Genomic DNA, 27,878 nt, shown 5'->3' with positions numbered 1-27,878 from the left:
TGTTAAAGGTTATTTTTGTGCAACATTATTTAGTTATTTTACAACACTGAGTTGATATTTTCCGGGGCTATTAAATTCTAGATATATTCAAAGGTTACGTCGACTTATCATTAAACGAGTAGCATAACCGTTTGAATACAGATAAAAATAACAAGGAAATCTTTATGGCATTGTCAGTGAAGACATTTTTATTGTCTCTGAATTGCTCTTCAGTGCTATATTCAGTTGTTTGCCCCGAAATCCTTATAATGAGCTCAGTGAGTTCAGTCTTTTTCTTAAGTATTAAGAATGAAAGGGACGAGCTGATTATTTATTTTTAGGTCTCTTTAAGCGGGTTTTCTGTGTAGGCGTTGAGGACATCTTTAGCGGTTTGGTAAATACGTCCTAATGAATAAAACATAGATATATTTAGAGATGGAGGTTGAATATAGTCGTCAGCCGAGTAATTGAACAAATAATGATTTAAAATACGATATCTTACTGCCATATTTATTTCATTTTACTTTCGATGAAGTATATTTATTTTGTTAACGTAGATGTGGTAAACATATATAATGAAATGATAGATTAGATCGACCATGATGTGAAAGTTAAGGCTGCTAGGACGTGTTTAGAAAAAATAAGCATCTTTTCGTTTAAGTGTCACTGGATCCTTAACATGGTCTTAGCTTGTAAGAGAAATGGTCACATTTATCCGTCTCGTCCTAACCGACGTATATTGCATTATACTTATTTTTAATCTGTGGTACACATGCCACACATGGTGGACAAGCTAGCCCAAAATCCTGGGGTGGGCAGGGCCCACCCGGCCCCCCTCTATATACGCCTATGATTGCACTCCCTAGTTTCGTGTGCTCTGCCTACCCCATTTGGGAATAGAGGCGTGGTATTTGTGTGTGTGTAATCTGTGGTAGTATTGAAAGAGAACTTAAGTATTCAACTAGATCTGGTATTGTTTCAGATGGTGTGTAACCTAAGTAACTGAACAAAATGACAACGTGTAACTTATGGTGAGTACCGCTAGTGCCTGAGAGAGCTCTCACATCTAGGAATGTACAGTTAGGCTGGAATTGGGTAGATTCATGGGTAAAAAATAATATTCCATTTAATCTGTCAGTTTGATTACCAGAAAATATTGGACACGCATGGTACTGCTCTGATGATGAACTCTGATTTAGGTCGAAACGCGGCAGTGTAGGGTGGTGGTGGTGATAGTTGGGTTTGTGTGATTTGCGTGTGTTCTTACAGTGTGGAGGTAAAGGAGCTGCAGGAACACACATTAGTTGCATAGACGTAAATTAACATAAGGTCACGGGTGAGCAAAATAATTGTTTATAGTTTATTTGTCTCACTGGCTAAGAAATGAACGAAATTGTTCACTCCAAGCCATTACTACGTAGAAATATGGAATAATTTCCCTTTTCTTTAATAAATGAATATCTGAAGACTATCCGGACAAATCAAAACAAATGTTTATTATCAAAGAGACTTTTCATTTCACTGTATTACGATCTTAAAATAAGGAATAGCCCGTACAAAGGTACAATCCCGTTTTAATAAGAATTTCCACTTAGTTTCCGCCGCGCATAGGGTTGCCACGCTAAAAAATAGGAAAAAGTTAGGTTTAAAGATAATTTATTCTCAAAAGAATTTTACAATTCACTTACTTGAGAAATTACGGGTACTTATACATAAGCGTTAATATTACAATTACAATTGCGAGCGCAAAAAACATGCGGCGGCCGCGATACTAAAATGAAAACAAAGAATTAGGGTAGAAACTAACTAAAAGTTACTGATACTTAAGTTACTCATACCCTTTTATTACATGTCATTTAGTTAAATTATTCTTTACGTAAGATTAGGTAATTTATTAAATAATTTTCAGTATGTAAGCAATCTTTGGCTGAAAGTTAAGGAACTCTACAAAAGTGGTCGAGAAGTTGATTTCTATTTCTTTTAAAAATGTCTAACGACTGAGCCGAAGTCATTCGCCACCATCGAGCCTACAACATTAGGTTCTTTGCCGGACTTAACCAGACAACCTGCTTGGACGAAAATAAAAATACAGTTTTTTTCTTAAAATAATTATTTATTTCTGGCCATGGGGCTGAGTCCTTCAGCCGAAATAGTTTTTAATGTTAACGGGGTTGCTCGCTGAAGCCTTGAAATGGCTTAATAAGCATCCACCGAGTGGCCAGGGTCTCACACCCTTAGCCATAGCTGTCCATTTAGCCAGCTCTGTCAAGACGCTCACCGCCTTGCGGTTAATGAGGGTTTTGACAGAGTCGAAATATCGTGAGGTCCGTTTGACGTTTGCTCGTGATTGGTTAAAAAACTAAGTGAGCCAATCGCAAGCAAACGTCAAACGCACCTCACGACACTAACGCCATCTAGCGATATTTCGCCTGTAAAACCCTCATTCACAACATGCGCGATGTATTAAAAACGCGTTCTAGCAACCCTAGCGGAGGTTATTTAACGCGATTTTCGTAAAAGCGGACTTTTTCGCTTAAAACGGTAGAGACATTGTTCAAAGATCAGTGATGTTGATATCATGTTGTTTTATGTTTACCGTTTCATTTAAGTTTTAAACTTAGTTTATCTACACCCATATAGTAAATCCTCAATTATGCGTTCAAAAACCATAGGTCCATATGACCAGCATTACGACATTGGATTCTATTATGAACACGGCTGTATCGTAATGAGATTTCATACATCATTACAGCATGGGGGGGGGGGGGCGCCGCTCGCGCGCGCAGCGGGCGCAGCGCGTGGGGCAGACATACCTATCGCGATAGAAAAAAATATTGTATGCAACTGTAGGTAATTAGGCCTTAAAACACTCATGTGACCCTATTATGAAACTCGGCTACGCCTCGTTTCATAAACCCACACTCGTGTTTTAAGGACCCCTATTACGATACAGTTGCATAAAATACTACCTAATACTGAGATTGAGGAAGAGATATAGGCAGAAAACCCTTGAGATGTAGTTCATGTAGTGCCGGGCTGGATGAAAGTGGAGAGAAGTTGACCAGAGGGGCTCCTACGAAATTTAAAAATGGAAGTTCGTATCGTACCGTCCCTCTCACTCTTGTTTTAAATAATATAAGCGTGAGCGGGACGGCAAGACACGAAGTTTGAATTTTGCACTTTGTATAGTAAAGGCAAAAAATAATTGAACTAAAATAATTTCCTTGCTCACCCGCGACCTTACGATAGCTAAGCTTATGCAAAATATGCGTGTTCATGCAGTTCCTCCACCTCCACACTGTAAGAACACACACAAATCACACAAACCCATCTATCACCACCACCACACTACACTGACGCGTTTCGAACTTAACCAGAGCTCATCTTCAGAGTGACACACCCGTACACCATGCTACCAGTTGTTAGACTAACGAACCACAACCACCGTTTTAACTTACGGTTACTTACGGTTGTGTCACTCTGAAGATGAGCTCTGGTTGAGTTGGAAACGCGTCAGTGTAGTGTGGTGGTGGTGATAGATGGGTTTGTGTGATTTGTGTGTGTTCTTACAGTGTGGAGGTGGAGGAACTGCATGAACACGCATATTTTGCATAAGCTTAGCTATCGTAAGGTCGCGGGTGAGCAAGGAAATTATTTTAGTTCATTGATATGGACCTCCGCAAAGTAACGCCTGATTCAATAAATTATTCAAAAAATAATTGTAAAGGGCATGTTGCCGTATTGTCTTACGCGCTGAAGATTGTGATCGCATTCACGATCTCTTTCTATCCTCGTCTTGTGCCGTGTGAGAGAAAGAAGTGGTGAAAACGATCGTGATTCCAAGTGTGTTAGACAAGAAGGCCTGGTTGTAGAAGGCTCCAGCATGGCGATCTTATGTATCGTCATGGGAACCCCAACACCCACGATATCTCTATTTATATCTCATAAGTTACACAGAATGATGATGGCATCACCAAGTGGTTAGAGAACTTTACTATGAAGCTTGAGGCCCCAGGTTCAATCCCTAATCCGGACAGAAATTTATTTTTCACACCTCTCCTTCAGAAAAGTAACTTTTGCTCCCTGACGAGAGGGAGCAAAGTGCAACTTTTCTGTTCAAGGCTTTTCTAAGTGTTTTATTGAAAATGCAATTTTTTTAAGTTGAGAATTTGAAAGCCACGTCATTTTCTATGCTGGTTGTTCTTTAATAATATTTAGAATTTATTTTTTTCAAGTTTCTTAATGCTCGGTGTGAAAAGTTGTGTGAGCCACTCGGGAGCAAAATTATTTTCATCTTGGGCGTTGACATTTGAATCCCTCATTACGCTCAGGATTCTACTTTAGAATCCCTCGCTACGCTCAGGATTCTATTGTAGAATCCTTTGCTACATTCTGGATTCAATGTACGCCCTCGCCGTAAATACACCATTTTTCTCCCTTGTGACACAAATAACTATAAATGATACGAAAGTTTTATTCTCCAGTTTTGGATGTTTAATATGTATTTCACACAATTTTAGAATCCTTGAAATAGAAATGGAATAGGTTGTTATTTCCCGCCGTCTTTTTATTGCCCTCGTCGCGTCGGCAAAACAAAAAGATTCTTTATATTCATATGTGCATTTTTATGTTTGAAAAAATAAATCTTCCTGCTGGCATGTTTTGCGTTCTTTCCATTGTTTTTCTTCAACTTTGAATTCATTCGTTTTGCTAAAACACGTTGTAAAAACATGCCATTTGCAATTTTTCTAACAATATCTTTTGATTGTGTTGACTTAAAAGATATTTAATTTTGCCACTAAACCTACTTTTTTATTAATAGATACTCATGTAACAATTTGAGTTACAATTCTTTCCAATAACGAATTCAGAAGTTAAGAAACAATTTTGAAATAGCAGCTAAGCTGGCTGTGAGTTGTTCATAATAATAACCCCAAAGCAAAAGTTTAAGCGCCAAGTTCAATTTGCGAAATTGAAATCGCTGTTTCCAGCACCACGTTGCCTTGCGATGCGAATCGTTTCGACATCAGCTCCCCTAATAAAATAGCTTCGCGAGTACTCTATTCTTTTTTAGTGCTTCAGCGTTCCCTTTATAAATGACCTTCCCATTTTTCAAAACGCTCAACGTAATTGAATTCGATTTTTCAAATTAAAATAAACCCGTTTGAGTAACGGTACTTTTTCTGCGTTTAAATTTGGAACACTTCAATTTGTTTTTAGAAGCGCTGGTGCGTGCTTCTTAAATATTAAGCGTCATAATGCTTCGTTCAAATTGAGTGTTTTTGTAAATTTCCAGTGTTATAAATTAGTTTATCTACACCCATATTGTACGGTTCAATACCGCACAGCACTTTTGAGATTAGAATCGCGCCCTACTTTAATTATACGTCGCAGCGCCGACAACAGCACTTTTACCTAAGACCGCACTAATACAAACTAATATTAACGCTTCCTCTGACACTCTTAAAACAAACGTAGAAGATACACGGTCTCGATATACTAGCTTGTTACTTTAACGTAGAAATATCAATAAATTACTAAAGAATCATAACTTTAACTTATCTCCAATAACCTCAACAAGGCGCTCTACTAAAACTTAGTAGCGGCCCCTACACATATAGTAAATCCCCAATTATGCGTTCAAAAACCATAGGTAATGAGTCATTACTAATATTACTAATGACCAGTAGCACGTTGTCGCGCGCGCAGCGGGCGCAGCTCGTGGGGCAGACACCTACCTAGTTCTCGTTAATGCAGGTCATTCTCAATGGTTCTTGAACACATGATAGAGGATTTAATATATGGATATAGATAAAATATTGTATGCAACTGTACGTAATTAGGCCTTAAAACACTCATGTGACCCTATTATGAAACTCGGCTACGCCTCGTTTCATACCCAAACTCGTTTTTTAAGGACCCCTATTACGTTACAGTTGCGTAAAATACTATTTTTATATAAGTACTTCATTGGTGTCAGCATTATCGTACGACAGTGAAATATATTGATTCCGTTTCCGCAAGATGGCGTACCTTGCGGTTCCGAACCCATAAATCAGGCATAGAGAATGCTTGGCACAAAATATTGGGCAGGGCCACGCAATATAATGCTGGCCACGTTTGAATTTAAAAAGCATTTGAGTGCATTTTTTTGTCCGTAACGTATTTCTTCTTTTTTTTTACACGAGTCCTCAACGGAAATTCTTTACTAAGTAAAGAACGTTAATAAATCTGGTGCTTTAGAGATAGGAGGTATTCATTTCAATCTAAATAGCGCTTTCTCCGTAGGTGATTATTTAGTCTCCAATGTTCATAGGTGAATAGAACACCAAAAACATACTTTAGCTTTAGTAGGTACTGTGTAAAATCTTACCCGCTATAACGTTCTTAAAAGAAAACAACCAATATTTATTAGGGCAATGCATTGTGCATTCATTTCCCAAGGCGAGAGAGACGCTTGAAGTTTGAATAGCTCCCGCGGCGCGCGCCTGACGTTTTAATTTTCAAGATCATAGAATATAGATTAGATCCTCTATACTTGGTTTGGATAGGTATTTATGTAACTAAATGTAAACAAACTCCAGCTGCCAGATTTGGTACATTCAAGGATTTGAAACATTTTACTTATATATCATTGTTGTAATACATAATAGTGTATTTCAATACAAAAACACAGAACATGATATGTTCTTGTGTGCGTGACCTCAACTCCGGTGGCACTACCTATAGTGCTTGAGTTATCTATGGTTATCTAATGTTTCGCCGAAGCAGTGGTAGCCCAGTTATTTGACCTATGGCCTATCAAGCGGAGGGTCGTCGGTTCAATCCCGGGCTCATATCCTCTGAGTTTTTCAGATTTTATGTGTGAAATTACATTTTTAAATTTAACATGAACTTTACGCTGAGGAAAACATCGTGAAAAAACCTGAAACAAATCTGCGAAACCAGGACAGGCTTGGGAACTACGGCCCAAACCCTCTCGTTCTGAGTGGGACGTATAGGTAGTGCCACCGGAGTTGAGGTCACGTACACAAGAACATTGTCATGTAATGACAGCGCGATTTTGACATTACTCGTTCATTTCATTCATTCTCCTTTTATATACAATTAGATCTTCATGTAGCTGTGTGAGTAATCATTCGCTTCAACTCTCGTGGCGCTACCTATAGGCCGAGATGATGACGTTGATGAATGTTTCGGCGACAATCGATTATCAGATTTTCTTTTCGCCGAGCAACGATAATGGTAAAAATACGAATGAAATATTTCCCTCGCGTATTAAAGGGCCTCGTAATTCCGTAATCCATTCGCGTGTCTTCGCTCTCCATTCGTTCACCGCTCGTCGCGAACCAATCTAAATGATCCGCTCTCCGAGGCTTATCAAACGAACAGTTTAATGATCGCAGGGGTCGTCAACCCGCCACGGTTTTACAGCAATTTTAATTGAATTTTTTTCTCGTAATAGAGAATACGCATGGGACACAATTTTTTTTTAATAATTGAAATCACCAATATCTGTTGAAAAATAAGAAAGGTACGAGCGAATAAAATTCGCATTCCATCTCTTTCTAGACAAATGCAATTTAGTACCTACCTATGGACTTTCATCTATGCTCGTGGTGTCATATGGAAGTATCAGATGTCGGATCTCACTGCCAATTTGAAACGTTCATATACCTTTTTTTTTTTAAGATATTTAAAACATTGTCCCAGAACACCGTTTGTCAAACATGTACAATATTTATGTACAATTAATATTTATATACAATTTAAACAAAAAAAATTTTGTTGTCTGGGTAAAAAAAATTGAACAAATAAAAAGGTTACTTGCATATTACCTAATTCGCTATTCAATTTCTGTTATCAATGGTGGTCACTGGCTGGAAAAAAAAAACAAAATCTCGATTTTGTATTAGCTTAGTTTTGTAAGAGTAGTATCAAAATCACGCTCACACTGTTTACAGACTAGTTATTTTCCTGCATACAGTCGCAAATATAATGCATGGCCAGATAACCAGGCGTCCCAGCACTAAGTTTCGCCTGTGACGCGAGGAACCAGTTAAATTAAATAATAGGTTCAATAGAATTACGTAAGATAATAACCAGCTTAGCCAAAAAAAGATCTTAAAAGCTGTAAAAATGTCCACGAAAATTCAAAAGCTTCCGATTTACAAAGTGAGACATCCTTTTACTCATGTCAATTTTCTGAAGAAGTTCCTCCGGTATACCATCTCCTACCGGAATTCGGCGACCGTCATTGAAACCGTACTTTATCGCCAGCTTCTCTGAACAGCGATGTGCTCATCTTGAAACATTCCGGAAGGTTTTCTGTTAGTGCCTTTAAAAAAAAGGGTTGGCTCTAAATCTTCTAGAAACCTCCACGGCACGTCACTCGCTCCCATTTCGGCGTTTAGCCGACGACCGCGGCCCGCGGGACCGAATGGAAATCTCGGTAAATGCGTTTCGTACTCGTACATTCGTTCATTTCATTCGATTTACTGCGCTAGCGAGTTTGTCGAATTAAATGAAATCTGCGGTCTACGTTGCAATTTTTAACTATTGATTTTCTGGATCTTAGCCTACCTGGAGCACTTCGCTCTGATGCTTTCAGAAATCTTCTTGATGAACTGAAAATAGTATTCGATTGACAATCTTAGATTTTTCGTTTGAAATTAAGGTAGTAAATTACTAAACAAACTCAATTCCATTTACTTATCTTTCACGTAGATATAAACAAATACGACTAATGTGTATGTATGTGTAGTAGGTATACATGTGACATCTATGTGAAAGATACTCGTAAGTATGAATAGGCTAAAGTGTGTATACACTGAGATAAAACTGATAAGTACATCTAAAAATTCGACAACACTAAGTTTGATCCAAAGGTGTTTGTGTCTTGCAAAGTTATTAATTTTAAAAATTAAATAAGTTATGTAGGTACCATCAGCCAAATAAGTGGTATATCAATTTTTAAACAAGTTCCTATCAAATGAATATGTCGCTAAAGTCGAACTTTCAAGTTGACAAACACGTCTGTTGGCATTATTGTTTCAGGACATGCAAACGATTATCAACTTTAGGGTGGTAGACCACATATTTGGCCGATGGTACCTATCTCTACAAATTCTATGCTAAAATAGAGGGAACATCAAACAAGCCAAAAATATAACATAACAAAATACAAAGAAAGAAACAGATAAAAAATAATTTGTTAAGAGGTAAAGGACTCAGCAGTGCTGCTGTTTTCAGTCCTCACCTTAAAGAAGGAATGGTAGTGTGGCTGACAATAAGCAAAACACTACCTAAAACATAATAAAAAAAGAAAAAGAAAAAAAACAATTCAATACCTACTACCTACCTATTTTAGTACAGTACATTTACATCTATATAATAAAAACAAAGTCGTGAAACTTTCCGATAAAGTCACTAGAAGTAACAGAATTGTCTAACAAATACCCTCAAATTGACAAGGTCAAGACAGAAACAATTGAATGAAGCCGGCCTGTATTGTACTTTGGAGACGACATATAAACGTAGTTAACTTATCGTACAATGACGGAGTCCGAAATCGCTATTGGCAGATAATATTTCTTTATTGACAATCAAAAGCCATTCAGCAGTTGTACCTATATTTTTTTACAGTCATAAAGAAGTATCTACACTACAGCTATTTAATTAGGACAAACGGATATAAAATTCAGATCTATTGTAAAGAAGACATTAATATCTAAGGCGTATTATAAAGTTAAGAAATAATTCCGATCCGCATTAGCGATCCCTTCAAATAGCGAACCTACTAAAAAAAAAAGTCCTTAAAAAAAAAGTTGTGTAAAATGCTTGTGATGTATAGATATCATTTAATAATATTGTAAATCTGTTTAAAAAAATATACCTCGTTGAGTTTCTTGCCGGATTCTTCTCAACAGAGGTTATTCCCGAACCGGTGGTAGATTTTTTCTTGACATTCATAAGTGTTTGTTATAGCCTAAATTGAATAAAGATATTTTGACAGCACATCTCTGGTGGTAGCAGCTGAGCGGAGCGAGGCGAGGTAAATGAAGCGTTTCTATTGGTTAATGAAAAACATATTCCTCGCAACACATCCTCACACATCTCTGATAGAAACCGGAGTCTAAAAACATAGTATCACATCAGTATTTTTTTCTATAAACCTTTAATTTGAATTTTTTTAAATTAATAACATCGGCATCGAGCCGCGCTTAACCTCTCAAACGTAAAAGCTAAAAATATTTCGAAAGCCTGCATCACACGGCACTTCGTTCAAGCACGCGGCGCACGGAATGTAGGGCAGCAGGCACTATAGGCTAATTCCCTGGGCAGGCGCTGGAGGGCGCTAAGTGCTGGCTGGAACATTATACCTTTGCCTTTTGAAGAAAAAGTGCACGGGAAGGCGAATTAAAAAATTTAATTCCCATGTACTCGTGAGAAAAAATAAAAAGCCCTAAAATTGCTAAAAGTGGCTCCGAAGCAAGCGGTAACGTCTCGTGTGCTCTGCCTAACCCACTTGGGAATATAGGAATACAGGCGTGATGTTTGTGTGTGTGTGTACTCATTCGAGTACATATACGAGTAGTCGCCCAAGAATGATAGGTAGATTGGTTATCGTCATCATATCAGCCGTATGTAGGACGTCCGCTGTTGGGCACAGGTCTCCCCCATAGTCTGTGGCACCGTAGCTCTTAAACGGGTGGACCGATTTGAATGCGGTTTTTTTATTTGAAATCAGGTTTTCTTGCGATGGTTCTTGGACATGCTTCATCAAAATCGGTTTAGCCGTTTTTGAGATATTGAACTTTGAAGTGATAAAGTCGGGGGTTTCCAACTTTATGTTGGTTATTCAATATGCGTCCACCCGGTCCTGAGCAAACCGCGTCAGCTAGCGTAAGCCCTTAGGTCAGTACGGGAGCTTGCCGGCTATCCATTATTAACTAATTAAGCACTTACGTGGAGTAACGAGACCATGTACAAACAACATCGTCACTAAATAAATACTAAACACCCACCCGAGGCCCCGAGGCTCCTGTTTGTTTTACGTCCACCTCCGCGCTTCATGAATACCGGCTAAATCCAGTTACGACCAGTTTAAACTAACACTCACGTAACCATATTGGAAACGAAATATTTACTGACAGAATTAAATATCACCAAACAGGGTTAAAGCGAAGGAACCAAGCAGCCTTTCCCGGCTTCGCTCGCATTACCTACCCGCCTTTAGCTAAAAGGAGTGTTCAATTTACCCGCCTTTAGCTAAAAGGAGTGTTCAATTTCAAATTTGATTTCGCACATTTATTCCGCTAGGGGTCAAACCCACGACGTCTAGTCTAACAAATATTAGCATAGTTTGTTGGAGAGAAATATAGTACTAAAGAGAGTACATATTAATCTCGAATTGACGGGAAGGGCCGTCGTCCCTTTCCACCCTGATAATAAAGAAAGAATAGATAATAAAGATAGTAATAGATAAAAGAATTTTATCCGATGCGATGTCCTTCTCAGTGACTCAAACTGTCTCTAACCCAAATTTCACCTGAATCAGTTCAGCAGTTAGAGCTGCAGAGGTAGGTAACAGACAGAGTAACTTTCGCATTTATAATATTTAGTACAGATACGTGTATTAGGGTATTTTGAATAAATTTTATGGCACAATGTAAATGGGAATTACAGACGTGCCCACCTAGATACTGTTGTTTAGTTCGTTAACTGGCTCTGGCGGGTTCTGATTGCCACTTAAAAATGTAAATAAGCAATACAGCCGCTTAAGTGGGTTATGGTGCTTAGTGTGGCCATGTGCCTTGTTTAAAAAAACTGGACTGTCTCGTTTACAAGCCTGTCGTAAGTCCAATTTCAAGGCAAAAAAGTTTTATGACTTATAAACAATTACTTTTCACTTCTCATGCTCGTAAAGTTCGTGTTTATGCTGTATCTAGGCGACATAAAATTACTTTTTATGCTCTAGTGCATAAAATAAAATCTTCGTCTAAGATCAAGGTAAACAGGTGTCAACGGCCACAAACAAAAAAGTTTCTACATATTCTTTTAATAATTTCCAATTTATATAAATTATAAAACTAAAAATCAATCAAAATAAATTAATAAAATTAAAAAAATGGAATTATATAATAATGCGAAAGTGTGTGTGTTTGTGTGTATGTTTGTCCGTCTTTCACGCCGTAACAGAGCGACGGATCGACGTGATTCTTGGCATAGAGACATTTTATGGGCCCGAGAGTGAGTGAGAGTGAGAAAAAATGCACAGTTCCCGAGGGAACAGCGCGCGATAACCGAATACCACGCGGGCAGAGCCGCGGGCAAAAGCTAGTATTTTATATTCCCTTTCGATAGCGATAAACAAATTATTGCCAGACGAAGTTGCGAGCAAAATAAATCCTTAAAAAAAACGTGAAAATTACTCTGTATGACTGCCTAGTTCTGTTGTATCTTCACGCTTAAGCCGCTGAACCGACTGAGATGAAAATTGATAATATTCATAGTTTGAGACCTTGAAAAGGACATAGGATAGTTTTTCCGAAAAAATGCATAGCTCCCGCCGCGGGATAGCGACAAACGAATTCTTTGCCGACGGAGTCGCGGCCAGCAGCTATTTAGTCAATGTCCCGTTATGAGCCTAAAATTTTGGTCACACCAGTGACGATGCTCTGAATATTTTGACGAGTACGCTCTACGACAGGGTTTCTCAAAGTGGGGTACGCGAACCCCTAGGGGTTCGCTATTCGACAGTAGGGGGTTCGCGACAAGGTTTACGTGATGGTGGCTGCAAGACTGGCAAGATGATTAAGATTGGTTTTTGGAGTCTTTTTGTATTTTTTAACTCCACATTTGTTACTTATTTGTTTGTTATTTGTTGTTGTTTGTTTCAGTTTGTATTTTCGTTGGTAAGACGATTCTTACCTATATTTGTTACCTTTTATTGAAATAAATAATATACATTATATTTAATAACTTAGTTTCTCCAACAGCCAGTTTTATTACTTTCTTTGGGTTCGCTGTCGTCTAGAAACTTTAACAGGGGTACGTGGAGCCATAAGTTTGAGAAACCCTGCTCTACGATAAGCCGGGACGTATCGGGGGCGCGCCGAGTGAAATTATGTGCTTCAAACTTGGGTTTTAAACTGCCCTGAGGGCTTTTTGGAGGCACGCAGATTGCATGAAGTTCTGGTTATGTCGACAAACATGTCGACCTTGCCAGTCAGATGAATGTTTGGGTTCATACCTACTGATATAATGGGTCATTCGAGTATTACCCATCGGGAGACCCACTTGCTCGTTTGCCACCCAGTAAAATAAAAAAAAAACGTAAGACCTGAAGGGGGGTGGCCTATATCCAACAGTGGACGTCTTCCGGCTGCTGTATGATGATGGGGAAGGGGGTGGGGTAATCTTTGCTTGGCTTATTTTTGATGACATGGAGGACCAGGGGCCTGGAAGATGATTAGAACATCAATTTAAAAATGATAGCTGAAACAATTATTAGGTATGCTTGCATTAAAATTGTAGCTGCCCTGGTACATCCATGCAAGTGCAGCCGTTATAACATAAAGTGTTTAAACAGTGCCACTTTCAATCTTCATTTCTTCAATTCATTTTTATTATTTAAAGCAAATAAAGTAGAAATCGTAAACAAAAAAATTAGGTCGTGAAACGTTTGACAGAAACAGCCGTCCAAGTTACCGGTTACGTCCACGTCAAGCGCTGCGATCGTTTTCGTTTTTCCCTCTCACACTCGCCGATACCTAATGCCGTGGTCTCTTTCCCGCAGACGTAATCTCCGCACGCCACTCGCCCGACGGACTGCGCCACGCCAACACCAGCGCCCGCAATATATGGAGACGCACCTTATATAACTACATACCTGTAAAGTAAGTCTACGCTTTGTTTTTGGGCGTTTTCAAAAAAAGTGTGTGCCTTCTTTTTTTTTAATTTTGGAAAAAAATTCGTTTTTCCTACTCAGAATCAAGAGCACAATCGATTCCGATAGTTTAAAAAAAATCCCCAAAAAAAAATTACAGTTTTGCGACGTTTTTTCTTCATACACTCAGTATTTCTGTATAAAAAAAAACTTTTTTTGTCTACAGTCTCTGTGGTCGATGCCCCACGCAGCGCCCGCGATGTCGGCGCCGGCGCGGCACCCGCACTTCTACACCGTCGAGGTGGGCGACACCAGGTTCACCATCCTCAAGCGCTACCAGAACCTTAAGCCTATCGGCTCCGGCGCGCAGGGGATCGTCTGGTCAGTAACTCGCCCAACGTGTCTATTTGACATAAAAAAAAAAACATTAAAAAAAACTTTACATGAAATGAAATTAGATAGTCTGAATATGATGATAAAATGTCTGGTTGGGCGCATGTTAATCAGTTTTTATTTTTGGAATAGCGCGTCTGGAAAGATTTGTATCTATGTATTTTGAATAAATAAATTCACTAAATGCTAAACAGCAGCTGTATCAAAAATCGAAGATTAGACAGAATAGTTACAAAATTGGGAACAGCACGCGATAACCGAATTCCACGCGGGCGAAGCCGCGGGCAAAAGCTAGTATAAATAAAGGTAAAATTTCTTTGTCAATTATAATGTTAACCCGCCTTAACAAGAAATTCGTTTAATAAGAACTAAAAAAATAAAGTTAATCTTTCTCCGTCAATTATAATGTGACAAGGACATCGTTTAATACGAACTAAACATTTTGCTCAATATCATCTCTAAAAGCATCGGAGCATCGTTTTGTTCAAAGATGCCGCTCAAGTTTGTACTGGCGCGACACTGTCTGCCAAGTTTGCCAGGACTTAAGAGCAGACACTAGATACCTCGTAGATAAACGCTTAATTTAGATTTTAGACTAGACAGCGATACGGCGCCATTGCCATGTGGAACAAACGAGGAAATTTTAATTCTAATCCCACTTCTGAATCTAAAGCATTCAAAATGGCGGGCTGCTTTGAGGTTATGTTGTTGGTAAACAAAAACATGTTTTTCTATAATGTAGAAATTTACTGTTTACGTAACGAAGAATTAATTGATGGGATGAAGTGAAATTATTGATGTTAGATGGTTTCATTGTGCTTTTAAGTTAAATGTACTTTGTTTACGTTGTTTTTCTTTGATTTATTTGTTGTTTTACCTACATTTTCGCAATCAAGACGTGCGCTTGGTTATTATGATTTTTTTATGATTGTTCATTCCATCCAATTATTAGTTATTCAATCAATAATCTCCTGAAATGTTTGATCGCGAAAATGTTAACGTGTTTCGCAATAAGTTAGCGAATATGATACGAAGGTCGGTTGCGATAAGTGATTAAAGGGATCGTCAGAATGAACATTGAAATAGTTTAAAACTTTGGAATACCTTTCAAAAACTTACCCCATCTGACCTTAGAAATGTAAATTGTTCACACACAATACACTTTTTATTATGTTTCATTTCACTTTAGCATTTTCTTTCGATACTGAGCATGCCTTTCGTGCAGTACCTGGCACAGATACAATGGGTTTGCACTCTGCACGCTGTTTCTTTGCATGCTTGCACCACTGCACACTTTGGTTTGTAGATAGCTGCTATTATGAGCTAGGTCCAAATTTTAGCTAAATTCCACTTATAATCGGGCTCTAGACTGCCTGTATAAAAAAAATCTCATATTGTACCTACTGTGATTATTCGATATGCATTTGCAAAAACATGCAGTGTAACAATTTTGGGTACCTTGAGTTTTTTGGGATGGTCCATATTATATTTTTTATCGATAGTACACTTGTAATGTAGCTCACTCCTTTAGATAGATTTTTTTTTTCACTTGCCTTTTTTTAAATAAATTGCTTATTTATTTCGGCGAACCACACGTTTCGCGAGATAATAGGTTTTTTGCCTTGGTTTGTTTGATTTTAAAAAAGAGGTATTGACAGCTGTCAGCTGTCAAATGTCGCCATACAATGACACTACGTACACACACACACGTACACAGACGTACGTACGTACGGCGAGATTTGACAACTGACAGCTGTCAATCCGACCTCTTTTTTTTAATCAAACAGACGCAAGGCACAAAACCTACTAATCTCACGAAACGTGTGGTTTGCCGAAATAAAGTTTCAATTAATTTATACAAAAATACGACAAGTGTAAAAAATATCTATCTACAGGAGTGAGCTACATTATAAGTACTATCGATAAAAAATATAATATAGACCATCCTAGAAAACGTAGGTAACCAATTACCTCTAGAATCAGATTAGATATATGGAAAAGTTAAAATATTCACGAATTATTGCACAAGCACATTTCTTTATAAAATTTGTGAATACTTTGAATGTCATTGTCTATCTGGTTCCAATTGCCGACACAGCTTCTTTTCATTCACATGCAATTACCTACAGGAGACTTTACGACCTCTACATGTTTATGGTCACACAACACAATGATGTTCAATCGAATGCTCTATACTTTAGACAGGACAAATCAAATCAGTTTGTAATGGTCAATCGAGAGTCGCAATCTAATGCCATCTTGCAAATTAAAAGGCTTTAGATTAGAACCATATGGGTACGATGTCCCAGCAACAGTATTTCTATTTACGTGTCAAGTCAAATCAATATATTTGTCTTGTCTATCGTATCTGATAGAAATTTGCCGTAATATGACCATTTCTCTTTATAGCTGATCGAGTAGAATTAGTAAACATGGTTCAGTTTTACTCGGTATCATATGGTGACGTGGTTTTCACTATCCCCACGCGCTATACCGAGCTCGCCCGGCACGGCGCAGGCGCGCAGGGAATAGTGTGGTAAGCTTAAGACCCGGGGATGCTGGGGGGACCAATCTAGGCTGGCATGCTGTCCTTATGTGGCTTATAAGCTTAAGACCCGGGGATGCTGGGGGGACCAATCTAGGCTAGCATGCTGGCTTAATGTGGCTTACAAGCTTAAGACCCAGGGATGCTGGGGGGACCAATCTAGGCTGGCATGCTGTCCTAATGTGGCTTATAAGCTTAAGACCCGGGGATCCTGGGGACCAATCTAGGCTGGATGATGGCCTAATGTGGCTTAAGACCCGCGGATCCTGGGGGGACCAATCTAGGCTGGCATGCTGGCCTAATGTGGCTTATAAGCTTAAGACCCGGGGATGCTGGGGGGACCAATCTACGCTGGCATGCTGGCCTGATGAGGCTTATAAGCTTAAGACCTGGAGATGCTGGAGGATCAATCTTGGCTGGCATGCTGGCTTAAATGTGGCGTATAAGCTGGTGTAGTCAGGTTTAGTCTGTAACTTTAAGAGCAAGTGATCATGATGAAAATGTGGCTTAAAACGTTGAAAAATTTCATAGGTGAAAAAACGAATTCTATAGCTTCAAGGTTCATGATGCAACTCTGGCTTAAAACAGTGGAACGATTCGCAGCAGTCATAATTAGAGACTAGTAAAGTATGTGACATCCAAGGTGACCGTGATGAAATTGTGGCTAAAAACCGTGGTTAGCGTCGTAGGCGAAAACACTAGTTTTTCTGGGGTTGAGTTTAGTGTTAAGGGCCTAAGACACCAGAGCCCGTATTGCCGAACCTATGACAGATTCCGCATACAAAAACAGTCATTTGATTGCGGTCGCGAGCGTCAGAAACGTGAGGCAATACGGCCTCTCTTGCCGTTTACTTGTCTCAGTTTATAAAATTTGATATGAGGTGCTTTAGGTGGCGTGCAGCCATGAAAAATCCTTTACGGGCGACTGGAAAGAGCGGACCCAGACAGTGCCGGACTCACACTGGCTAAAAAACCAAGCTGTACATCCTTTAAATCCCTGAAAAGACGAGTTTAATCTATAATTTCAAGGTGACCGTGATGTAATTCTGGCTTAAAACAGTGCAAAGTTTAGTAGGTGTCATTCTTATTAGGTAGGTACCTACTTGAAAACAAGTTTAGGCTTTTATTCCATGGTAATCAATCATGATTAGCGTGCAATTAATGATCACAGCTTATCGCACGTCAGTTAACTATGGGCAGGTTTACCGTAGGATAGCGTGCATTTCTTCCACTTTCCTTGAAACTTGTGCCCTACTACAAGGTTTGCTGCACCACACCCTGGATAAAGCTAAGCAGTTGTCGAAACCATGTCAAAAAGCGTGTCTGTGCAAAGCTGGCATGAATAGGTCTTGATTGGGTATCAGAAAAAGGATAGCGTTCAACTGTCAAGTACACGTAGCATGTATGTTTTTAGGCTGGAAACAGTGCTCGACCGACGGTACGTCTCGACCATACGTCCTGACCGTCAGCGCTGACCGTCGGTTGCGAAAATTCATTCAGTGCTACGCTGACGGCGTAATGCGACGCGTGTGTACAGTTCACAGGTCGGTCGCTTCGTCAGCGAAGCACTAAATGCATCCATACAATCTTATAGCTCGTCGGTCCACCGACGAGCCGGACCGACGGCTCGACCGACCGTACGCGCGCACCAAATCACGTGCGTACCGTCAGCGTAGCTGTGTGCACATTCATAGACTTGCATAGATATAGCTACGCTGACCGACGGTCAGCGCTGACCGTCGGTCGAGCACTGTTTCCAGCCTTAATATCTGTGCTCTTCATTTAAAGAGCAGGTATCAAAAAAGTCGTTGTCGCGACCAGCGAACCATGCGTCTCAATTATTCTTGGGAAGCTGAAATTGTTTTACCTTAAATGATAATTTTCAATATGCCTTCCAATAAGCAATGTACAAGTTGCAAAACATGCCTAATATGTGGAAACATGTTCTGAGAATATTCTTGCAACATGAAACTTATTGTTTAAAAAAGAAAATGCCTTCCAATATCATTGATAGAACACTTTAAATGTTCTTTTTTCTTTTTTACATTCTGAATTTTGTGTTGTTGTATGCCATGGATCTGAGAAAAAATGCAAGGGAACAAAAACTCGTTTTCTATGTATAACATCTACCATTCAGTCAATGGATGAATTTCTTTGATACTATTCACGTAATTTAACGGGAAGCTATAAAATCACCCTTCAGCTATTATTGAAACACTTAAATATTAGTATTTTCTATTTAAGCATACCGACGTCAGTAGCTTTTAAAAGGTTTTTAACTTTGAAGAGTCTAAAGTCTTTTTCGATTCGCATTCAGTAGGAACTAGTCGGAAGCAAGTAGAACTTCCTTAAGTTCGCTATTTATAGACACTTATTCATAGGTATACAAGTTATAAATGCGAAAGTTTGTGAGTGTGTAGGTCAGAGTGTGTTTATTACTCTGTCACGATAATCTGACTGGATGAATTTGCATGAAATTTACTACATAGATTGCTGAATTTCATAAATAAGTTCATTAAGCAATATTGTCAGATATTCTCCAATTGTAAATACCCGATTACCATAGTTAAAGACCTATAGTAATTGGGTAAAAATCATGGAATTTCAATTTAACATACAGACTACATTTATGACAATGAGTTACAGACACTGACGAGCGAGAATAAAAATAAAATAAAAACAGGATATAAAGTTTGTAAAAAGGACCTGTTACTTTTGCTGTCAAAATAAAAAAGATACTACGGTGCCGACTAGCCACTATCTCTATCTATCTGCATTTGAAATTTGAACAGAAACATATATCGTTCCGCAAAAGAGAAGTACACGATTCACCCCGGACATACAATGCAATGTGGCAACCCTTTAAGGGTACTTTAAAAAAAAAGTAGGTGATTTTAACGTAGGTACCTGCATGCCAGCCTATGATTGGTACCAGCTTGGATCCCTGACGTCTCTTAGTATCTCAATAGTTCGGGCATGTCTGACGCAGCTTGTGCACAAAAATATTGCTTCTATTGTGTTTGCAAAGGCTTCCACTTGTTCAGTTTTCCATTGGTTCCATTAGTCGGCGTCAATCAAAATTATTGGGTGTTGGTTAGAAGCGACGTGGTGCAAATGGTAGCACATTTAGAACATATTGCCATATACTAGAAAACTATAAAATTTTTGTAACATCTTGGATTTCGTTGTAAAACGTAGGTGTACGTATAATGCTGATTAAAAACAAATAATATTTTATCGTTAATAAGCGGCATTTTTTTTCTATAAAATTGAAATTGTAACGGTATAATGTATCCATCAAAGTTCATCGGCGTGAGTCTCAGTAGTTAATTGTATTTATCAGGTATAAACAACTTTTTATATAAAGAAATTTCATTGATTTGGAGATCCTCCATGACACAACACTAAGAATACGAACCAACCTACAGGTTGTAAACTATACATGGTTTCAGACCGCTAGAGCTCACTCTACCTAAGCTGTAAAAAGAGGAACAATTTTTTATATTTCGACACAATGAAATAAGCCGTTGAATTGTACAAAACTGATTATGCCTGTATTTTTTCATCGTTTTATCTAACAAAAAAAGAATTCTAGTTTTGGACGACTGTTTATTATTCAAAAGCGTAAGCTTCATTTGCAGTTTCAGCTTCAAATTTGGTACATAAATGGTTCGAAATGTAGTTTTGAATAATAAAAGGGTCTACGCTCGCAGCCGGTCGAAACGCAAACGACAGAACGCCAAAATTTTTGCCAACTGCTGTGCAACGTTATGTAATTAAAAGTAGGACGACCGCATGGATGAATGGTATTAAATACTATGGCTTCATGTGGCACAGTTAAGTCCCACTATTTAAATTATTAAAGAAACGAATTTCTTCTGTCACTTCACAGTACTTGCAAGTAAGTACTAAAACTAAAAAGAAAAACTTTTTTTTAACCTTAAAATTTTGTGTCCCACTCTGGTTGGCTAAAGCTACTTCTCATTTATTGAGGTCGTAATTATTTCGAGTTTCATATCTGCGTTTAAGTAGTTCGTAGCGTTTTCAACTTATCCAATCCGATATCGGTGTCGGACTCCGATATTTTAATGGAACAATATAAACTCCCTTGGTATAAATTTGAGTTAGAATTGAGAAAAAGATTAGTAGTCAAATTATTTACAACAGTTTGTAAGTTGCAGAAGTGGAAACACAGTTAAGGAATACAAAATGCTCTACAAACGACTGCAATTACTGCCAAAGTATTAATAATAAGAGGATATTTAAATCATTGACCTTTTAATTTTTTATAGAGCTATGAGCTTCACCATAATGCCGCTGAGGGGGGGGGGGGAACAAAGACGCCGGCCGCCCACCTTATTTTAAAATAATCTAGACAGTTCTAGCTGGCTACTATGGCAAGTTTGCTATCATTTTCGTATAAATTGAGGATGTAGAATTCATTTCCAGTGTTTGTTTTAATCATTTTCATATAAAAAAGTAAAATATTGGCAATTATTTTTTTGCTTTGAGACCTAATAACTTTTTAATAGAAGAAAAATCCATCAAACAAAAAATACTCTAAAATAGTGTATTTTATGCAGATTCTAAAAATATTAACTTCAAGAACCTCTAATCCTAAACTTGAAACTAGTAGTAAGGCAGCGTTCCCTCTCTGAATACCCAAGGTAATACTTTGTCCGAGGAAGCTGCCAGCTCTTCGGTCGGTCCCCTTGTGACGTCTACTACCACTGTATAATTTAGTTATAATTCAATTGTTAGTAATTCATTTTATCACTTTACATAAATTTATACTTACGCCGATATCGCATGCGTCCAACACTGATATCGGATCCGATAATTTCAAAACCTCTAAGGCTACCCCTGCCAAATTAGCCTTACTCATCCGTCTGAATCAATCAAAAGTAGCTAACAAAACAACCTCTCTGGCTACGACTAAGACCTCGTACCAATTCAACACAGAAGATGTTAATATTTAACGATTCATCTTTAGCCCGCTTAGCAAGGCTCGGTTTATGAGCTCAAATTTACGACACGCGTAAAAAGTGTTGTTACTCGGGATGTGCCGCGCACGTGCGAGTCGCGTTTCAGGATATTACTTTTCAAATTGCTTAAATCAACAAGTCGATTAGTTTGATTGAACGGCTGGAATACGAGTAGGTACAGTTGAACATACTGAGTCATGTACTAGGGTGGAACTTTTGTGCTACTGATGTCATGTTGACCCGATATTTTTGTCAAGAAAATCGTAGTGAAATTGATTATTAAAAGGTTGCACCTTGATACATGAATTAGTTTGATTGATAGTTACTTGTTTATGGTGGAAGAATTCGCAGATTGTAATTTTATACCAATAAATAATACTAATACTTGTGCATATGCATCGTGACGTGGCTAATGTGTAATTCTAATTTATTTTCTCTTGTAAAAGTGTCTTAGCTTCGCATGTGCGATATTATCTTATTTCACATGACCTAGTATCTAACACAAATTAATTTAGTAACTGTAATAAGTACGGTATTTGACAAGTCCTGAATTGGCCATATCCTATACATATTTTATTTTATTACGTGTATGAAAGCTATACCTCCAATTTTGATGAAGAAAAATATTCAAGATTGAATTTATAGTGATCTTTTGTACGATCTTCTGCTTCATTTTAAAACGTTTTTCTCTATATTTCATAGAGAAAGGCGTTTTAGGCATGACGCAACTTGCGTGCGTACGTCACTTGCCAGTAGTCATATCTTGAATTTGAAATATAAATCTATTAACGCTATCAAAAGCTTTCATTTATAATATAAAATAAAGAAAAAATAGTCAAATACCTATATTAATCTCACATTTTCCCCTTGATATGCTATACGCTGCTTAAAATTATCTGGAAATCAAATGCGTGCGAGAATTTGTTCATGATTGATCCCTGGCTTTGATGTCAAAATTAACCATGGACGGCTAGCATGATTGGCTGTGTGTGTGTGTTTCGTTTGCTAAAAAGGTTTCTCTTTTGGCAGTGATAAGAAGAAAATACGGGAAAACAATTGACATTGATTTTTAATGGTTTTTTTTTTTATAAACAGTCTAATACATACCTCCAGTCATGCTAAGCTTCCTAGCACGCTAAAGTAGCGTTTCCACCAGTAATGTGCGAGGATGTGTTGCGAGGGATGTGTATTTCATTTAACATTCGCTTCATTTATACATCCTTGCACAGCACATCTCTGGTGGAAACAGCTGAGCGGAGCGAGGCGAGGTAAATGAAGCGTTTCTATTGGTTAATGAAAAACACATTCCTCGCACTCGCAACACATCCTCGCACATCTCTGGTGGAAACGCTGCTTTATCCATTTATTTAGTAACTAATGAAGGGATGGGCATCAAGTTTTTAATAAACGCTTTGACACTATCTATTCTTATTCCCAAAGTTTCAAACTGTCACTCCTTGGTCATCGTAATTCACTTGTTTATGTATAATTTCAGTGCCGCGTACGATACGGTGACGCAACAGAACGTGGCTATCAAGAAATTGTCGCGTCCATTCCAGAATGTGACGCACGCTAAGCGAGCTTATCGCGAGTTCAAGCTCATGAAGCTTGTCAATCACAAGAATGTAAGTTACATGTACCATCAGCCAAATGGGTCTACCACCCTAAAGTTTATTAGCGTTTGCATGTCACAAAACAATAATGTCAATAAGACGTGTCTGTTCGACTTTAGCGACATATTTCATTTAGGGTTTCTGAGACAGACTAGTTGGCTTGGCGTTAATAATATTGTGAGCTGTTTGACACTTTTGAGATTTGTGTCACGTTTGTGATTGGCAGAGACCGTATTATATGCAACATAAAAAGATTCAAAATCTTCAAATATACGTGATAAATGCTAGGAATATGCAAGAAAACTGGTGAAATATAAAGAAAGAAAGAAAGAAAGAAAGAAAATACATTTACATTTATTTATTTTTCATTTATGCAACATTGCAAGAAAATCTTTAATATTTATTCCTTTTAAAAACTAAAAATATAATAGGGATAAGTCCGCCTTTGTACAAGTATCTCAAAGTTTGTCAATTGTGTTTTGTTTCTTTTGCACAATAAAGAGTTTACGCACATACATACATATCGACTCTGACAAATAAATATTTCTATTTTTAACGACAAGAAGCTGTTCCAAACGTTCAGTACTAAAACTGTGCCTTCAATCATTCAAAATAATTCTAAAAATGGAAAAATACCGTTGCACGTCGACTGAGTTACCTGGGCAGATACTTGAATTTTAATGCTACTTCAGCAATTCAGCATTAATTCCTTCTGGCTATGAATCATTAACTATCCTACCCAGAAATAATAAAAATATAGTCAAAATATGCATCATCTAAGGATTTTAGCTAAAATATGCAATAACTGATGATAAATAAATAAATAAATATCACGGGACAATTCACACCAATTGACCTAGTCCCAAAGTAAGCTTAGCAAAGCTTGTGTTATGGGGTACTAAGCAACGGATAAATATAATTATATAGATAGATACATACTTAAATATATAGTAAACACCCAAGACCCGAGAACAAACATTCGTATTTTTCATACAAATATCTGCCCCGACACATATGCAATTGCATATAATCCGGTCTCTAGTGATTGGTTTAAATAACTAAATGAGCCAATCGCAAGATTGTAATGTTAAACGGACCTCACGATACTAACGCCATCTAGCGTTATTTCGCTTGTAAACTATTACCGGAAAGAGGGTGTTTAATTAACTCCAGTCTGCGCGTTAAATCTTACTTATTAAATATATAACTTGGTGTAGTCATTTGACACACAAAATTGACAAGTGGAAGTAATTTACCACTAGGCGTAGAAATTGAATTGAATATTAATTCTATGAAACTTCAAGCCCATTTCCAACTTGTACTAAATACTTAAACTTGGCAAAGTTTCGAGAACTTTTTGGGCTTAATGAAGTACAGAACCCCACAAGTTGCGAGCCATTGTCGCTAAGTTATAGAGCTCATTCATAAACTTATTTCATTTCTTTACAAATTGAATTTGATATCCCATGGCCCACACAAAATGATATTAAAATATATGGAACTGTCACCTCGACAACTATATTTTCTCTAGTCTGAAGGTGATTTTCCACCGGCGAGGCGAGACGAGAATTGAAATTTGTATGGCGGCGAGTGAATGCATACAAATTTCAATTCTCGTCTCGCCTCGTTTTTTCTCGCCTCGCCGGTGGAAAATCACCATATAGGATAAACCAAAGCAATAAACATGGCAATATGTTAAATTGTCACAAATGTTTGTGGTATTGATTAATTACAAAATACATTCATAATACATTGAATGAGGCGTTACTTTTTGTCTAAAATCTGGGAGCATGGTGAACCGTTGTGTGTTGCTCTGCGGATAAACTCGAAAGGCGTCAGTGTAGAGTGGTGGTCTGGTGGTAATTTAATGTGATTTGTGTGTTCTTACAATGTGGAGGTGGAATAGCTGCATGAACACCCATTCGTTGTATAGACGTAGCTATACAACGAATAGTAACGTAAACGTAGCTATTATCATTAGGTCGCGGATGAGAAGTTCTTTAGTTCATTAACTTCAGGAATGCTTATTTGAATTCCAGATAATCGGCCTACTTAATGCCTTCACGCCCCAGAAGAGCCTGGAAGAGTTCCAGGACGTGTACCTGGTGATGGAGCTGATGGACGCCAACCTGTGCCAGGTCATCCAGATGGACCTGGACCACGAGCGGATGAGCTATCTGCTCTACCAGATGCTCTGCGGCATCAAGCACTTGCATCTTGCTGGAATCATCCACAGGGTGAGATATTATGAGAGAGGAAAACGAGGAAGCGGGTCATCTGATGGGGAATGATCACCACTGCCCATGAATGCCAACTACCTACAAGGTGTCTTTGGTCCGTTGCCGGCTTTTTAAGAAAGTATAAGTACGCGTATATTACCGTGCAAAATTTTATATCTCTAAGCCCGCGGTTTTGATTTCGGTATTTAATTCTTATCCCGTAGAAATTTGAAACAAAAAGTAGTGTTGTAGATTTTGGCGTTTTATTTTAATGAACTGAAACAATCCGATTGACTTCTGTTTGCAGGACCTGAAGCCGTCAAACATAGTGGTCAAGAGCGACTGCACCCTCAAAATCCTGGACTTCGGTCTGGCGCGCACCGCCGGCACCACCTTCATGATGACGCCCTATGTTGTCACGCGCTACTACCGCGCGCCTGAGGTATCCATATCTTTTATTTAAAATTATGATATTGACTCTCTATTTCATACGTTGATAATTTTTTAACCTCACCAAAAAAGGTGGTGAACAGTGGTAGGCACCAAAGTCATTGTAAATTTTTTCGCCTGCCCTAGAAACAGTGTAAGGACCTGTTGAGTCTTTTGTCTATAATGCGTGGCTTTTTCTATAAGAGCGTGAAGACGCTCGCGCAGGTCAGACTGTTGTGAAGTGAAAACATCATTTAATTCAATTTGATATCGGTATCGGAATCGGAGTTATCGGCGTTTTATGCGTTAGGGTTGAAGCTGAACTAAGCGTAAGTTTTTGAGCTGTGAGTCAATTATATTCGGTCGCGTTATTTTGATTTCATATAAATGTCCTATTTGTAAAGGTACAACTCCTCGCCTTGTGGCACAAACTTGACTTTAGTATAAAACCGAATGCATCAGAAATTATGTCTCACAAGTCAAAAAATTACGCTCGTCTGGCTCCACCCGTATGTGCATCAGACGATTTTGATTCTTTGTCCGATAGCGGTCAAAATGCTCTAACTCTTGTGGTATTACAGGTGATCCTGGGCATGGGGTACACGGAGAACGTGGACATCTGGTCGGTGGGCTGCATCATGGGGGAGATGATCCGCGGCGGCGTGCTGTTTCCCGGGACCGACCACATCGACCAGTGGAATAAGATCATAGGTAAAACAAATACGATAAAAGGTTATAAATAGGAAGAAAATGCAAATAAAGTTTATAGTCTTACTAGATTTTACCCGCGGCTTCGCACGCGTAACCCACCATCATCGTAATCTGGCAGTTGAATTCCGGGATTTATCTCTTCCTAGCGGTAGCGATTTCAGCATTATATTCTGATCCCGTGGCACTTTTGGGATCAAAATGGAGCCTAGGTGTCATTCCAGACAACATACCAAATTTCATCCAAATCCGTCCAGCTGTTTTAGCGTGATAGAGTAAGAAATACACACAAACATAGCGCGGCTGCAGCCCACGATGTACAACGCTTATAGTCTTATTACACCTTTCTACATGGTTGTGTTGTGTGTGATGGCAGAGCAAACCGTTCATAGTCTCATTACACCTTTCTACATGGTTGTGTTGTGGCGTTGTGGGTGATGTCAGAGCAGTTCATAGTCTTATTACACCTTTCTACATGGTTGTGCTGTGGGGTGATGTCAGAGAAACGTTTATAGTCTTATTATACGTTTCTACATGATTGTATTGTGTGTGATGGCAGAGCAACTGGGCACGCCGTCGGCGGCGTTCATGGCGCGGCTGCAGCCCACGGTGCGTAACTACGTGGAGAACCGGCCGCGCTACGCCGGCTACAGCTTCGAGCGGCTCTTCCCCGACATACTGTTCCCCAGCGACAGCAACGAACACAACCGACTCAAGGTACTTTAAAATTGGCTAGTTTGCTAATAACAACTAATTAGTCCGTCAATAACACTATCAGAAAATATTGGACACATATTTTTTTATGAATTAAACAAAAAATTATGAAGATATAGCCAGTTAAAGTTCCGCGACACTTTTTAACAAGACGTGGCTTTGTTGTTTTTTATTAGATTAAGGGCCTGTTTTGTGACTGATAAATGTGGTGCCGTCTCTGTCTATTTTGACAAAAGAAACAGAGACGGCATCACAGATATCTGTCACATAACATTATCAATAAGTGGTGAAACAGGCCCTAACTGACGCATGACTGACTAAATAGAATAATATTTTTTTATCCAGAAACGGCCGAACCCATTTACCTGGTCAGTAACATGGCATTTAAAAGCCCGGCAGCCA

At 38.5% G+C, this 27,878-nt stretch overlaps 2 protein-coding genes across 9 annotated transcripts in view; both read left to right on the top strand.

The window, feature by feature from the left end:
- The window catches only part of tkv (serine/threonine receptor kinase thickveins), a 273,659-nt gene that overhangs the window by 230,201 nt on the left and 15,580 nt on the right, over positions 1 to 27,878 (top strand). The gene's annotated exons all lie outside the window — the stretch shown is intronic.
- bsk (mitogen-activated protein kinase dJNK) overlaps positions 1 to 27,878 on the top strand; it is a 154,681-nt gene that overhangs the window by 121,660 nt on the left and 5,143 nt on the right. For 4 of the 8 annotated variants that reach the window (XM_074105947.1, XM_074105944.1, XM_074105945.1 and 1 more), the window contains 8 exons: positions 962 to 1,010; positions 13,781 to 13,880; positions 14,097 to 14,251; positions 23,289 to 23,418; positions 25,446 to 25,643; positions 25,933 to 26,067; positions 26,636 to 26,765; positions 27,322 to 27,479. In XM_074105947.1, the coding sequence (XP_073962048.1) occupies positions 14,109 to 14,251; positions 23,289 to 23,418; positions 25,446 to 25,643; positions 25,933 to 26,067; positions 26,636 to 26,765; positions 27,322 to 27,479 (894 nt within the window). In that variant the 5' untranslated portion in view covers positions 962 to 1,010; positions 13,781 to 13,880; positions 14,097 to 14,108. Of the gene's footprint in view, positions 1 to 961; positions 1,011 to 13,780; positions 13,881 to 14,096; positions 14,252 to 16,672; positions 16,800 to 23,288; positions 23,419 to 25,445; positions 25,644 to 25,932; positions 26,068 to 26,635; positions 26,766 to 27,321; positions 27,480 to 27,878 lie in introns of those variants that run through there. The other 4 variants (XM_074105948.1, XM_074105949.1, XM_074105951.1 and 1 more) reach the window with 3 other exon arrangements.

The sequence above is a fragment of the Choristoneura fumiferana genome, chromosome 23 (assembly GCF_025370935.1).
Source record: "Choristoneura fumiferana chromosome 23, NRCan_CFum_1, whole genome shotgun sequence".
NCBI lineage: Eukaryota > Metazoa > Arthropoda > Insecta > Lepidoptera > Tortricidae > Choristoneura > Choristoneura fumiferana.
The sequence above is the reverse complement of the archived record's forward strand: the minus strand, read 5'-3'. Positions and strand labels throughout refer to the sequence as shown.